At 37.0% G+C, this 15,980-nt stretch overlaps 1 protein-coding gene across 1 annotated transcript in view; it reads left to right on the top strand.

The window, feature by feature from the left end:
- Window positions 1–262: 262 nt before the first annotated feature.
- Window positions 263–15,980, top strand: part of LOC125136065 (tetratricopeptide repeat protein 6-like) — a 59,406-nt gene continuing 43,688 nt past the window's right edge. The window contains exons 1-6 of the mRNA XM_047796683.1: window positions 263–341; window positions 1,239–1,315; window positions 2,249–2,409; window positions 5,369–5,503; window positions 10,242–10,355; window positions 13,764–13,883. Of these exons, the coding sequence (XP_047652639.1) occupies window positions 1,258–1,315; window positions 2,249–2,409; window positions 5,369–5,503; window positions 10,242–10,355; window positions 13,764–13,883 (588 nt within the window). The 5' untranslated portion in view covers window positions 263–341; window positions 1,239–1,257. The remainder of the gene's footprint in view (window positions 342–1,238; window positions 1,316–2,248; window positions 2,410–5,368; window positions 5,504–10,241; window positions 10,356–13,763; window positions 13,884–15,980) is intronic.

The raw sequence follows: 15,980 nt of genomic DNA, 5'->3' as shown, positions 1-15,980 counted from the left end.
ATTTTTTTTTAAACTACAGATATGTGGGTCTGGATAATCATTCTTTAAACTTACAAGATAATTTAAGAAAAACCAAAAGACTTGGCTTCATGATTTTTTTAGCTTCTCTGTATCCAACTTGCTTTGAGGATTCTTTAGAAAAACATGTGTTTTAGGAGAGATTCCTGCAAAATTTCTGTATTGACAGGTGGGAGGGGATGAATATCAGAAAGGAAGCAATCAGTATTATGAGCTAAGTTTCTGTTTATTACTCAACAGATGCATAAATTGAGAAAGGCAGTAAGAGAATTGTCTCATGCTATCCACCTTCAGCCAGATGGAATCCAACTGTATATCATAAGGTATGAGCATGGACATAGAACTCTTGGGATAACTTAGCATTTGAACTAGCTGTTGGAATCCTTAGATCTTTCTTGATTCTTGCCGCCTCCTTTTATATTTAATCTCCCAGAAGTGGCTATCTCCCAGCCAGCAAGTCAGATGTAGTTATTGTTTTTGTTTACATTTAAGATAACTTATAGCATAAGATAACCAGATCTCTCCCTCTATACCATCATTGCATCAAAACACAACTGTCTAATGTTTAAGTACTTTGAAGCCTCTCTAAGATTACTGGTTAAATAGTTATCACAGATCTCATGAAAATAAGGTAACATATTTTGGTTGTATCCACAGAGATACAAGGTATAAGCCTCAAATAATTCACTGAAAAAAAAAAACACGACGCATTAAATTGTATTTCAAAAGCAGTAGAGCTTGCCGTGAAGAGACCTATTGCAAATTATGAGTTATTACTACCAAAAATTTGTTGCAGTTACGAACATGTGAAATGGATTTACAGATGTGGGAAAATGGATTGGAACAGTGCTTTCTTAGAAGTTCTTGAACTTCTTGCAACTCTTGAACCTCATTTTAACAATTTATGTAAACATTTCTCCTCTTTTTTCTCCCTTGAACTGTTTATTTTTTGAAATTTCTCAGCAATATAGTAGAATGTTTTAAATATTGATAAGTACAAAAAGTTTTTTTTTTTTGCAGTTTAACATTTCCTAAACTAATTGTTTCTTCTCATATCTCCATGCTAATTGGCCTATTTAGACTTACAAAAAATGTTTATAATTTTCAAATTTCTTCTGTCATATGTATATATGCTTGAATAAATATTGGAATTTAACATTTTAAGTGAATGTAAAAACTTTATTTTAGAAAAGTTACTTTTAACTAAAAATTTCTTCCAGAGGACAGTATCTTCTTAGGATGAAACGTTATGATCTTGCAAAGTTCACTATTTATCAAGTAGCAGAAATGAACAAAGGTAAATATAATTAATGCAAAATTATTGTCTATATTTAAAAAGAAATACTTCTTTAAATTTTGCTGTTTTTTTTTTTTCTTTTCTTTTTCTTTTTCTTTTCACCCTTTCTAGGGCTGCTCCCACGGCATATGAAGGTTCCCAGGCTGGGGGTCTAATCGGAGCTGTAGCCACTGGCCTACGCCAGAGCCACAGCAATGCGGGATCTGAGCCGCGTCTGCGACCTACACCACAGCTCACAGCAACGCTGGATCCTTTAACCCACTGAGCAAGGGCAGGGACCGAACCCGCAACCTCATGGTTCCTAGTCGGATTCGTTAACCACTGCGCCACGACGGAAACTCCCTTCTTTAAATTTTGTATACTATTTGCAATAGCTAAGTATAGACAGGGTAAAGGATTCACTTGAAAGTCAAAGTTAGATTTGAAACTTTAAAATTTTAGTTTCACTTGTACATAACCAGTTTGCAAAATGCTTCATAACCTAATGAATTTTGTGAGGAGATTATTGTAGGAAATTCCAGGGTTACAGGATTTTTTGTTTGTTTGTAATTGGAATGTCTTATTGTTTGTTGACAGTAAGTAGATTTTAGTATATCATATTGATTCATTAATTCATATTGTAAAAACAGATTATTGAATTGCTTGACATCCTTAAATTAATTATATTCTAAATCTTAGGAGTTTCCACTGTGGCACAGTGGGTTAATCTGACTGCAGTGGCTTGGATTGCTGCAGAGTTGTGGGTTTGATCCTTGGTCTGGCACAGTGGGTTAAAGAATCCTATGTTGCTGCAGCTGCAGTGTAGGTTGCAGCTGTGTCTTGGATTCAGTCCCTGGCCCAGGAACATCCATATATCCATATGTCATGGGTGTGGCCATTAAAAAAATCTTAAATACTTGGCAAATTTATTGATAAACTTTTCTCTCCTTTTAGGTCTCATTGAGTTGAGTCCTACACAGCAAGCACTCATTTATTCATTTTGTGAAAACCATGACAAAGCTATTCAGGTCTTAGAAGGCGTCATTATGAATAAGCCTGAGGTCACCATGTATGCTTTGTTAGCAAAAACTCAAATGAAGGCCAAGAGAAACAAGGTGAACAGTCTTGAGTAATATTTATTAAACCTATTAATGGAATTTCAATATTGTGCTTAGAATTACTGCTTACTTTTTTTAATGAAATTATGCAATTTATTTATTGATTCTTCTGTTAATTAACATTTGGGTTGTTTCCTTTTATTTTTATTCCTCTTAAGAGTAAGGCTGCTGTAAATATTCATTTTCATGTCTTCTGTTAACATTGCTGGTAAGTAGAGAATGTAAATGTTTAACTTTCAGGAAAATGGCATATTGTTCCATAGGTTTGTACCAATTTATTCTTCCACCTGCAGTGTATAAATGCTCCTGTTGATCTCTATTCTCTATGACAGCTGGTGTTGTCAACTTTATTTTTGTCAAATGGGTGGGTAAAAACTAATGTCTCATTGTGGCCTTAATTCACATTTCTCAGTTTGAACAAAGGTTGAGTGTCTTTTTATATGTTTATAGCCACTCATATTTCTTCTTCTATCAGTTTCCTGTATACATTTTGTCTTAATTTTTTGCATTGAAAAAAAATAAGTTCTGTGTATTAGTCCTTGATTGTTTAAATGTATGCCATGCCTCCTCTTGCAATTTGTGGCTGGTTTTAAAATTTTCTTTATGATGTCCTTTGATGAAAAGAGGTTCTTAATTTTAATGTAGTTGAATATATCTATTTCTTGTTTTGTTGTCACAGCTCTCAAAAAACTCCTGTTTAAAAAATCTCTTTCCACACCTAAGTCATAAAGATATTTTCCCATATTTTCTTTCATTAAGTTTAAAAGTTTTGGAGTTCCCATTGTGCCTCAGCAGGTTAAGAACCCGACATAGTGTCTGTGAGGATGCAGATTCGATTCCTGGCCTCACTCAGTGGGTTAAGTATCCAGCTTTGCCGCAAGCTGTGAAGTAGGTTGCAAATGTGGCTGGGATCTCGTGTTGCCGTGGCTGTGGTGTAAGCCTGAAGCTGTGTCTCTGATTCAACCCCTAAGCTAGAAACTTCCATATGCTGCAGGTGTGGGAATAAAAAGAAAAAATAAAAAGTTTAAAAGTTTTGCTTGTTTTATTTAAGACCTTGCTCTACCTCAAGTTGATTTTTTTTGTTTTGTTTTGTTTTGTTTTTGAGTGTGAGATAGTGACAAAATTTCAGTTTTCCTCATGTGGATACTAAAATATTCCAGTATCATTTATTGAAATGTTCTCCTAACACAGAAATCTGAAGGGGTCCATCTGTCCTATTGCAGCTTTTCATGTATGTGTCAGTTTTTCTACTCCTGGCCTGGTAGTACAATGTCTTAACTGCTATAGCTTTATTGTAATTCTTAACATCTGGAAGAGTAAGTTCCCAACACAATATTCTTCTCCAGAAAATTCCTGGTTATTCTTTGGCCTTTACATTTCCATGTACCGTTTAAATTCAGATGTCAAGAGTCATTAAAAACCCTGCTGGAATTTTGACTGAATTGTATGGGATCTCTAGATTATTTTAGGGAGAACTGACACCCTTATGATATAGAATTCCTTTCTTGGAATACTCCTATGTTTACTTTAACTCCCTTGCCTCCCTACATTGCTCTGCCAGAAACCTGAGGTCACTTCTCATTGCTCTGTTTTACCCAATACAATGCAGTCATGTTCTCCTTTCTAAATATCTCTCAAATCCACTTCCTTTCTCTATTTCTTTGGTCATCATCCTAGTCCAGGATTTTAATTTTGCTTGAGTTATGTAACCGTGTTGCACTCTTCCAAGCCTTTATGCACATGGCCACCACAGTACTGTGCTCAGAATGTAGATACTAGCCTTACCTACAAGCCCTACCAGAGCTTCCTGAGGAGACATTTTAGAGAAGTGAAGGAAAGAACAGTGGGACATCAGCTAGAGGAGGAATCAGGAGAAGGTGGAGATATGTTAATTTTAACTTAATTGTGGCTGAAGAGGTTATGGACTCAAGGAGACAGTGAAGGGGCAGAGATCCAGAACATGATGGAAATAACAGGTTTCCCAGGTGGGGCAGGTTGGGGGTCAAGGTACCCGCTTGTGGAGTTAGCTGTGAAAAGGAGAAGAAAGGAAACCATTCCAAGACAGGAAAGAATAAGATGGATATGAAAAAGATATAGAGACTTTGCAGCCAAATGCTCTGCCACTGAGCTATATCCCCAAGATATATAGAGACTTCTTAAAGTCAAAAAGAGGGAAGTCTTGAGAAGGTGATGTGTTTTTTTTCTATGGCAAGGTCATGTGCTGAGTGAGGATGGGATGCTGCATGCTGACGTGGGCTGTAAACCTATGGGCACAAAGGACATATCCAAGTTAAACCTCATTATTTCTTTAGCAATTTACTGTAGTTAACAGAAATGGGCTGAAGAGTCATAAGTATCTATATTTCTATATAGATAAATACATTGAGTAGCTAATTATCAAAAGGTATTTCTAGCTGGAAAATTGAAGTTTTTCCTTAATGAGATTCAACCATTTATTTTTTTTTATTTTTTATTTTTATTTTAGTCTTTTTGCCATTTCTTGGGCCACTTCCGCGGCATATGGAGGTTCCCAGGCTAGGGGTCCAATCGGAGCTGCAGCCACCAGCCTATGCCAGAGCCACAGGAACGCAGGATCCAAGCCGCGTCTGTGACCTACACCACAGCTCACGGCAACACCAGATCCTTAACCTACTGAGCAAGGGCAGGGATTGAACCCGCAACCTCATGGTTCCTAGTCAAATTCGCTAACCATTGAGCCACAAGGGGAACTCTGAGATGCAACCATTTTGACGCGTTAGTTTAAATGGGTGATTTCTGATATTAGTTTACTTTCTGGTCCTCTTCCTGTGGTGTACCTCCAAGGTCTGTGTCTGCACCAGGTCTCGTGTCCTCGTGCGCTCAAGATTCCTTTTACCACTTAAGGCTGTCATGTTACATGAATATTAAAAAGAAACATTCCCTTCCCTCTCTCCCTTTCTTTTTGAAATCACTATAGGAAGCCATGAAAATGTTTAAAAAGGCGTTGGACATCTTTTCTCACTCTGACAAAGGAGCAGATGCTGTGGCTGTTTCAGCAGACTGTCTGTACCACTTGGGTCTTTGTTACATGGAGGAAGGCAGCTTACAACTGGTATTTTGTGTAATTTAGGAACATAGGTTATTTATGATTTTGGAAATTTTTCCCATGCATTCAGTTCCATTTCTGAAGGCTACCTAAGCAGTGAGTGACTAGACCAGAGCTTCTTATAAAGCTTGGCTTACTGTCATCAGTCTACACCCTGCAAAACCTACTGCATTGCTTTGTTTGTGCAACACATTTTTATTCATGTCTGTCTGTCTACATTATTCTAAAGACTATGTGTTTTCCACCAAAACAATAAATTTAACTGTAAGAAGTTATTATAGCATAATAATTTCATCAATTTACTTATTAAATTGTTAAGTACTTTCAATTGAGTGCTTCAGCGTAATGTAGAATAAATGGCAAATGGTTAAGGACACTGTTTGATTTCCCTTATTGGCAACTGAACAATTCAAACCAGAATGAAACTGGCTGTTAAGATGGCAAGATTCATTGAAAATGAGTTGATTCAATTATTATGTATTTACCCAGTATTTAGCTGTTTTACACAATTCTCCATTTCAAAATTGTCAATGAGGAGTTCCCCTTGTGGCACAGCAGAAATGAACCTGACTAGTGTCCTGGCCTTGCTCAGTGGGTCAGGGATCCAAAATTGCCGTGAGCTGTGGTATAGGTCACAGGCGCGGCTCAGATCCTTCATGGCTGTGGCTGTGGCTGTGGCCAGCAGCTGTAGCTCCGATTCGACCCCTAGCCTGGGATTTTCCATATGCTGTGGTTGTGGCCCTAAAAAGCAAAACAAAAACAAAAAAAGTCAATGGTATGATAAATATGTAAAATATTTTATATTTTCCGATAGCTATTTTTTTTAATATTCCACAACTACACACACATACATGCCTACACCATTGCAGTTCTTATGTTCATAGGGGTGGACAGTGTCTGAAACTTGCATATTTATTACCTTAGGAAAGAGTTGTACTTAATTGTTCCATTAAGAAATTACAATAAACCTGTTAAAATGGCAAATTTCTGTTCTATATGTTTTACCACAATAAAAACACTATTAAAAAGAAAAAATTACAATAAATATAAGATTAATTACAAATGTTTTTAATGTTTTTAGCCCTTTTGAACAAGCAGAGGAAACCTACCTTTGCTTCAAAATGTTGGAAAAAATCTTGGAGTTCTGTTTTTTCAAAATTTTATAACTACGTATCTGCTGGCCCATATGGAAAATAAATGTAATTTTTTCTTTGAAGAAGCTCAATATGGGGAATAATGATTAAAATTACATTTCCCAAAATATTGTAATTACATACATGGATTATGTAGACATTAGTCTGGGAATAAGGGAACCTGTAAATTATAATAATAGACTTGGCTTGTTCGTAAATTTTTTGCTCCGCAAGGTTTACTGGAAGAAATTTATTTAGAATGACCAAAAAGTAGAATGAAAACTTTTCAACAATAGTTATATATTTTAATTTCTTAACATTTTAAATATCATCTCACTAAATGATTTGCTTTTTAACAATCTGCTCTTCTAGGCTTTTGATTCTTTTACAAAAGCTATAAAAGCAAATCCTGATTTTGCAGAAGGCTTTTATCAACGTGGGCTTTGTAAAGTAAAACTCCAAAAGGAGAGCTCCATTCTGGATTTTAATCGTGCGATTAACCTTGATCCAAAACATTACCAGGTATTTAAGTGAATAATTTCACTGGTTAAATTTAGTAAAACTAAAACTAAACTATTTAAAACTTTTAAATCTTTCAATGTTATTGTTATTAGTTAGCAATAGTTACTTATACCTACTTTTCAGGTGTTTTAATACTCCATGTTTCTGTATTTCCCCTTGAACAAAAATATGATTTCCAATAGGAATACTAAATAGGTTAAAAGTGGTTTGTGAATTGCGGTGTATATAAATTTTGTTAATATTTTAATTTACCTATTGATAATTACAATTTTATATTCTGTATTATTAGTTTTATTTACTTTCTATTTTGCTATCACATTGACTCCTGCCTTTTAAGAGACTGTAGAGAAAACACAAAATTCAATAAGTGAAGCTTGACTTGATCCTGATTTTTTTTTTGCTTTTTAGGGCCGCACATACTGCATATGGAAGTCCCTCGGCTAGCGGTCGAATCAGAGCTATAGGGGCTGGCCTACGCCACAGCCACAGCAATGCAGGATCTGAGCCGCATCTGCAACCTACACCACAGCTCACAGCAACTCTGAATCCTTAACCCACTGAGTGAGGCCAGGGATTGAACCTGTGTCCTAGTTGGGTTCGTTACCTGTTGAGTCACAATGGGAACTTCAATTGGATCCTGATTTTAAAAGCTTATGAAATTTGAACATGGACTAAATATTAGAGGACTTTAGGGAATTACCATTAATTTTCTTAGATATACAGTATTAGAGTGGTTGGGTAGGAGGGTGTCTTCCTCAGAGGAGATGCATATTGGAAGGCTCAGGGTGAAGTTTTATGATGCCTACAACTTAGTTTCAAATACTTCAGAAAAAAATAGATACAACAAATCTTGGAAAAATATTAATAATTATTGAATCCAAGTTATAGGCATATGGGTGTTTGTCCTATTCTTTCAATTATTCTGTGTGTTTGAAATTTTGTTTGTTTGTTTGTTTTTGTTTGTTTGTTTGTTGTTGTTGTTGTTGTTGCTATTTCTTGGGCCGCACCCGCGGCATATGGAGGTTCCCAGGCTAGGGGTTGAATCGGAGCCATAGCCACCGGCCTACGCCAGAGCCACAGCAACGCGGGATCTGAGCCGCGTCTGCAACCTATACCACAGCTCACGGCAACACCAGATTGTTAACCCACTGAGCAAGGGCAGGGACCGAACCTGCAACCTCATGGTTCCTAGTCGGATTCGTTAACCACTGCGCCACAACGGGAACTCCCTGAAATTTTTTTAATGAAAGAGAATGAGGAAAAAGTCTACATCCTTGTACCATCTTAGGGTGGCATAGATTTGTTTAAACTAACAACTGTTTTGGTAAAATTAATGCTTTTACTAAAATATTTGTTCCTGCATTCCTCCTTTCTCTGAAAAGGCATATTTAAGTCGAGTAGCCTTCTATGGTTTGAAAGGTAGATACTCCAAAGCAATCTTGAATTGTAATGAGGCCATCAAAATTTATCCTCAGAGTGTGCGTGCCTATATCTACAGAGGAGTTCTGAAATACTACAACAAGGTAAGGCAGTCTCCTCCCTTGCTCACTGATCTTTTAAAGTGGGTGGCTACTCCAATGCCAATTAGGGACTCACCTCCTTTTTTCTCTCTATGAGAGGAGAATTGCCAAGGGATGAAGGCAGAACCACATCGAAAGCATTAACTAACTCTCTGACAGTGTATCAAAAGGGATTTCAATTCATCTTTCTTCATAAAATAGAGATATTTTTGACATTTACATTTTAAATAGCACGGACTATATTTTTTTATTAAGCAAGTAGTATTTATCTTAGAGAATTTGGAAAATACAGAGAGGAATAAAAGAAAAGATTGTCACTGCTTATCCCACCATCGGATGTTAATTCCTGAGAGCATTTTAATGTACTTTCATTTAGTCTTTTTTTCCTAATAATACATAACACATACTTTCCAAAATTGGGATTATGCTACTTATATAATTTGTGCGGTAGCAGCTTCTTACATTTAATTTTTGAAGATATTATAATTATTATTTTTGGCCTCACCATGGCATGTGGAAGTTCCCAGGCCAGGCTTTGAAGCCACACCACAGCAATGACCCAGCTGCTGCAGTGACAATACGTGATCCTTAACCCCCTGTGCCACAAAGGAACTCCTGAAGATACCATTTTTAATTACAACATACTATTCCACAACAGTTTATTTTTAATCACTTTATAGTGGGTTTGGATTGTATGACATTTTTTACTTTTTTACTTTTTTTTTGCCTCATTTTTGGCATGTGAAAATTCTCAGGCCAGGGATCAAACCTTCACCATAGCAGAGACAACGCCAGATCCTCAACCTGCTAGGCCACTAAGGAGCTCTGAAATTTTTTCTATCTTACTACTTCAAATAATACAGTTATATGCCAACAACAAATCATTGCTTAAGTTTATGACTGGTTCCTAAATGGAAATTCGTGTGTTGAAGGGTGTGAGCAGCACCACTGATGTCTGACAGTTCATGGACTACTTTTTCTCTCCCCGTGTTTCTTTTCTGACCTTTCTTTGTAGCTATTTCATATGAAATATTTTGCAAATAATTCCTTAAAGCAAAGGTAACACCTTGCATTACCTGGTAATTCCATGAAAATTACTATCTATAGAAACGGATGTTCTGAGGAATCACAGAAGCATCAAAGAGAAGCAAAAGAGAACGTGTGTAGAAAATATGACAGTTTTTAAACATGACAGTATGAGTGACAGAAGCAAGCCAGCTCTGGTAAATGTTTGCTGGAAGAATATGGCTTTCTTCTCTACTATCCTTAAGAAATTTAATTTTTTTCCCTTGCTATAAAGCAACAATGGCAACAAGATAATTGTCTAAATTAAAGTTGTTTTTGTATTGAATTTTATTCACAGGTAAGAGAAACTATAATAACAATTCCTACCAAGGGATCTTAATTAATTCAGTGAAAGATAAGCTTGATTGTCTTAATTTCATGGACAATACACAGAATGATTAAATGAATATTCCCAAAAGTCTGATGGAATCAGGAATTTATTTTACAACTAAACTTCAGTTCATTATGATTAACCCTTCTCACTTAATTATTTTTTCTTTATAGACTTATAAACTAGCAATTACAGACTTAACTACAGCTATCAAGATGGATAAAAATAGTTACATAGCATTTTATAACAGAGCCTTATGTTATACCAAGATAAATGAACTTCGAATGGTAAGATGACCATCCTAGTAAACAACATTTTGAAGCATGTGTAAAGTATTTTTTATTATTTTTGCTACAATTTTGAAAAATAATTCTTGTGGAAATACATATAAAACTTGAGACACTGAAGAACCATTTCAAAGAATATTTCACTTTTTTGTTAGTGTTTGCCCAATTTTCTTATACAATCTCTGCAAGGTCAAATAAAAAATTAATTTTACCATGCTTCTATAAGCATTTAAAGGCTATGTAAATTAAAATGTATCCCATAATTCTCATTTGAGACAATGTTTCTACTGATAAACTGTGTGCAGAATTTTTAAGCAGTGATCAATAGCAATAATGTTTGCTTCAAAATCTCAGCATTGACTAGAGTAGTTTGTGGAGGAATTTCTTTTTTTAAGGTGCTCAAACCACAGATGCGGCAGGGAGTTTTTTTGGGGGAGGGGGATTTTGAGTGATAGTTTCCAGCTCCAGGGCTGGACTAGGACTAGGACTGCCTGTGCATTTTGAGGACCTGATGGCTTCAAACCATCAGAAAACCTTTTTCTCTATTTGTCCTGAGCCAGATTCTACCTGTGCAAGCCCTTTTTTATATTTTTTCCTCTTATGCCTTTTCCATTCTTCCTTGTCAGTTTGGTCTTTTTCCAATTAGGATTCCTCAGTGGGGAGCAGGTCTGTAATTCCTTGGTGTTCTGTCCCAGCCCCTTGTCCACCTGTCTTCCACTCCTTGTTTCCCTGCACTTCCACACTCATTCTTTAAAAAGACTGCATCATGTGCCTGCTGTTCTGTGTGGACAAACTCCCCCAATTTCCTTGAAACTTAGAAAGTTAAATCTATATAAAACATAAAGAAGTTTAGTCATTTATTTGCTGTGGAAGGAATAAGTTGAGAAACATTGTTTCTACCTAAGAGGATGTAGAATTCCTAGTAACCTGATTATCAGGTTTCCTGCAGAAAAGTTGACAAATGAATAACTAATTTTTAACACAGGCTGTTGTTACCTTTCTGGGAGCTAATTAAAGGGTCATTTATCAGAGTAACCTGCACAGCAGGTATCTTTGACAGCTTTCTCCCAACCCCCACTCCTGCCTTTTCTGGGTAACCCTGAACTGCAAACAAGGGTCTGAGTGGGGGCAGGGAACCACTATTTTTATTTTCTCTGATAGGTAACCAGATCCAGTGCTCTGTGAATAAGGCAAATGAAAAACTACATAAATAGAGGCCTAACTAGAGTAAGAATGTATTGGCTTTTTAAAGCTGCCAGGTACCCAATGCTTTTTATCCAATGGACTTATTTTACAGATGAGGAAATGGGAACGGGGAGAGGTTAGAAACTCATCCAAGTCACATAGGAATAGACCTGTGTCAGTGTTCACAGGTTTGTTTGCTTCTGGTTAACAGCCTTTAGGTGGATTTGTAAAGCCACCTGACCTCCAGCATGTGGACCGGATGTCGTTTTACGGTGTCACCTCCTCCTTTTTGTCTACCTCTACCTGTTTCTCAGCATTCCTGCCTTCCCAAGACTGAGAAAACCCAAGTAGCTTTCTGCAGAAAATGCAGTTAGGTATCCTCCTAGAGAAATGGCCCTATAAAAACTAAGACAAGAAGAATTCTGGTTCCTACCACCCTATGTTAATAAAAATAGTTACAGTTAACACTCACTAGGGCTTATTGTGTGACAGGCACTGGGCTAAAAATGCTTTACCAATAAATAATCAAAATATTTAAAGTGGACTTTTAAAGCAATATGATGAGTTATTAAAATATTCCATTCACAAAAGTGAATGAGGAAACTGAGGCTTAGGGTTCATAAAAATAGCAAAGGCAGGACGCAAAGCCTGCTCATTGTGACCTTCAAAAAATCTCATTTCGCAGCTTTTGTTTCCTCTTGTGTCACATATTCAACTGCTTAGTGGATTTCTTTTTATTTTTTTTTAAAGATTTTTTTTTTGGTCTTTTTTTTTTTTTTTTTTTTTTTTTTTGCTATTTCTTTGGGCCACTTCTGCGGCATATGGAGGTTCCCAGGCTAGGGGTCTAATTGGAGCTGTAGCCGCCAGCCTACGCCAGAGCCACAGCAATGCGGGATCCGAGCCACGTCTGCAACCTACACCACAGCTCACGGCAACGCCAGATCCTTAACCCACTGAGCAAGGGCAGGGACCGAACCCGCAACCTCATGGTTCCTAGTCGGATTCGTTAACCACTGCGCCACGACGGGAACTCCTGCTTAGTGGATTTCTAAGGCATCTTCATATATATATATATATACACACACAGGTTTTGATTCCGTGATTCTGTGAAAGGAAAAGTGCTAACATTCTAGTTTTGTTTTGCTTTGTTTTACAAGTATTACAAAGTACTTTTACAGCCTTGCCAATGTTTATTTATGGTTATGCCACACTTTACATGTTGGATCTTTAATTGTACAATTCTTTTAAATGCTGAATACCTAATCATGAAATGCTAGAGAAACACCACTAAGCAAATAGTAAAAGACTTTATTTGCATTTTCAGTTAGCATGTGTTACAGGCATATATGATTTGGCCCTTTCCTGATGAAACCATATGGCTCTTTTGGACAAAATGGTTCAGTAGAAAAATGAGTTGAGATTCAGCTCCAACCAAATTTGGGATGCTTCTAGTACCTGGTACAGAGTAAATGACCAGTAAAAACTTGTTTATTCAGTGAATGGAAAAAAAAAAAGATGTAAAAGGGAGAAAAGTCCTCTGAATTGACTCTCAGCTTAGACTAATGTCTTAAAAAACAAAAAAACATGGAGTTCCCATCGTGGCTCAGCAGTAATGAATCCAACTAGGAACCATGAGGTTGAGGGTTCCATCCCTGGCCTCACTCAGTGGGTTAAGGATCCACCATTGCCATGAGCTGTGGTGTAGGTCACAGATGGAGCTAGGATCCTGTGTTGCTCTGACTGTGCACAGGCCAGTAGCTACAGCTCTGATTGGACTCCTAGCCTGGGACCCTCCATATGCCTCGGGTGTGGCCCTCAAAAGACAAAAAAAAAAAAAAAAAAAAAAAAAAAAAGAAAAGAAATTACATTTCAAAAGGTAACAAGTGCTCTGCTTTAATGTCAGCCATCATTTGGTGAAACTACTGAGTTGGGAAAGGGTGTTGCCTACGCCTTTCAATCCTTACACAATAAAGATGCTTAGGATGATTCACAAATAACCAGCAAGAGCAGTTACACTACTTAGAAAGTAGCAACATCCAAAGTACTTAGTTAAGGGGACTTTTTAAATTTAACAAATGATTATTTGGGGCCATAAATTTTAAGTCACATTGAAAAACTAATTATGAGGCCCTAGTTTGGGCATAAACACATTTCTCCATGGCCAGTGTAGTAAGGCTCTAAAGAGTTGACTCTAGGTTGTAAGTGACTATTTTATATTTTTAGGCCTTAACAGATTATGGCATTGTGCTTCTTCTTGATGCTGGAGGAACTGTGATTTTAAACACCTTCATTAATCGTGGACTCATCTACACAGAACTAGGGCAATTCAGTTTTGCATTAGAGGTAAAACTTCCTGTTTACTTGAAAAAATGAACCCACTTAATTTTTGCATGTTTACTTCTAAAAATTAGTGAAAAAGTTTTTCTTGATAATCAAATGACAATGTTAATGAGCTGCAATTCAACTTTAGCAAGAATTATGTTGAAATATTTTGAATGAATAATAGAATCCTTGCAAAAAAATGTGTAATTCACTTTGTTTTTATTACAGATAAAAAGCCAATATGTGAAAAAAATTCTGAATTGATGAAATATCAAGACTATCATCTCCCCCAAGAGAATGTCTTGGCTATAGATGAAACTCAATTATTTAGCAAGCAAAATGATTTCTGTATCATTTACTTTGCTGCTCAGTGCTCTTTCTAATTCACAATTTTCCTCATTCCACATTGAAAATATATCAAAATAAATGTTTGCCTCACACAGGGCAGAAAATAGCAGCTCAGAATAGGTTATTGGGAAGAGGCTTTTAAGTTAGAACAAGCACTTAGAATTGCAATAGAAGACTGTATCTGCAGTATATCAAAAAGAAACAAGTGGTTTAAAATGTATTTCTTTACAGAGTAACTAAACAAAATTCACCATTCCCATATCTCCTCTATATTGTCTCTTTTGAATTAACTTTGGAATTAAGATTGGTACAGGCAAAAATTAAATAGCAATTTGAAGTTTGCAGTTAAATTATGGTAGTTTTGCCTCTTTGTTTCTCAGGACCCATAACAGAATATTATGTAGTGAAGTATTTCGTATTTTTTTTTTTTAATCTCCAAACATAGCTTGTGTTCTTTTTCGACTTCTGGAGTCATCTTTTGAGATTTTTGTCTACAGAATTACTTATTATTAAGGAAGTATCTGAGAAACCTTATTCTAGACAATTTACACTGTGATGAAATAGAATTTTGAGAATTGAACTCCCTTAGGTTTTGGTGTTGCATTTGGAATTCCCTCAGGTAGGAGAAGCTAAAGAACTTCTTTGTTTGGAGTAGGTAAAGAGGCCATGGAACTCTGGACAATAGATTTGGGTGGAAAAAGTAGGGAAAATAAGGGTTGGAAGCAAAAGACCTCAGCTGTTGGAGAACTAAATGCAGAGCCTCTGATATCCACCTAAAAAATATTTAGTATGTCACAACAACATTAACTAATTATTGCACAGTCCATGCCAGGTTCTCAGCAATGCTGCACAATTTATGATTTTAACTTACCAGTGAGGAAGCTGATATTCAAAAGAGGTTAAATAAAGTCTTAGTCAACCAGGAAGTACTGGGGCATTTGAACTTAAGTCTCACTTGAGTCTAAATCCTATGTTCTGTGTTTCAGACAAGGCACAGTAATGACTTTGGCACTGAAGACATGGAAACAAATAAGACAGATTTTCAGTCCTTGGCGGGGGCGGGGGGGGGGGTGTTGGGGGTCTAGTGGAAGTCATTCTTGACCCCCCTCTTTCCTCACACCGCAAATCTAACTTATGCGCAAATCCTGCCAGCTCTTCCAACAAAACACATTTTGAATTAAATCATTTCTCATTTTTGCCACTGCTCTCCTCCCCATTCAAGCCTCAACCCTTTCTCCCCTGTTAACACTGCAGGACCTTCCCAACTGGCTTGTCTGCTTCTGCCCTTGTCCCTCTACATCCCCTTCTCCACGTAGCAGCTGGAGAGGCCTCTGAAAACACACAGCAGAGCAAGTTATTCCTCTGCTCAAATCCCTCCAGTGGCTTCCCATCATACTTAAAATAAAGTCTGAACTTTTGGCTGTTGCCAACCAAGACTGCACAGTCTGACCGCTGCTCTCTGATCTGACTTTGTGGTCAGCATTCTTCTTGTCTTCACTCAGGTTACTTCGCTCTGGCCTTTTGCCATTCCTTAGAAGTGCCAGGCTCCCTCCCTGCCTCAGGGTCCTCGCACATGCTCTTCCCTGTGTGTAGAACCCTCCTCCTACTGATCTGTGTATGGTCCATCGCTCCTTTCCTCTCAGGTCTCTTCTCAGCTGTGACCTCCTCTATCAGAAAGAGTAGAGTAATGCCGTATTAAAAAAGTTAAATAATCCCAAATAAGTCTAGAGAGAGAAAACAAAGGAACAGAAACAGAGGAGACCAGCAGAA

The sequence above is a fragment of the Phacochoerus africanus genome, chromosome 9, assembly GCF_016906955.1.
Source record: "Phacochoerus africanus isolate WHEZ1 chromosome 9, ROS_Pafr_v1, whole genome shotgun sequence".
NCBI classification, from domain to species: domain Eukaryota; kingdom Metazoa; phylum Chordata; class Mammalia; order Artiodactyla; family Suidae; genus Phacochoerus; species Phacochoerus africanus.
This window is presented reverse-complemented; position numbering and strand designations above follow the sequence as displayed.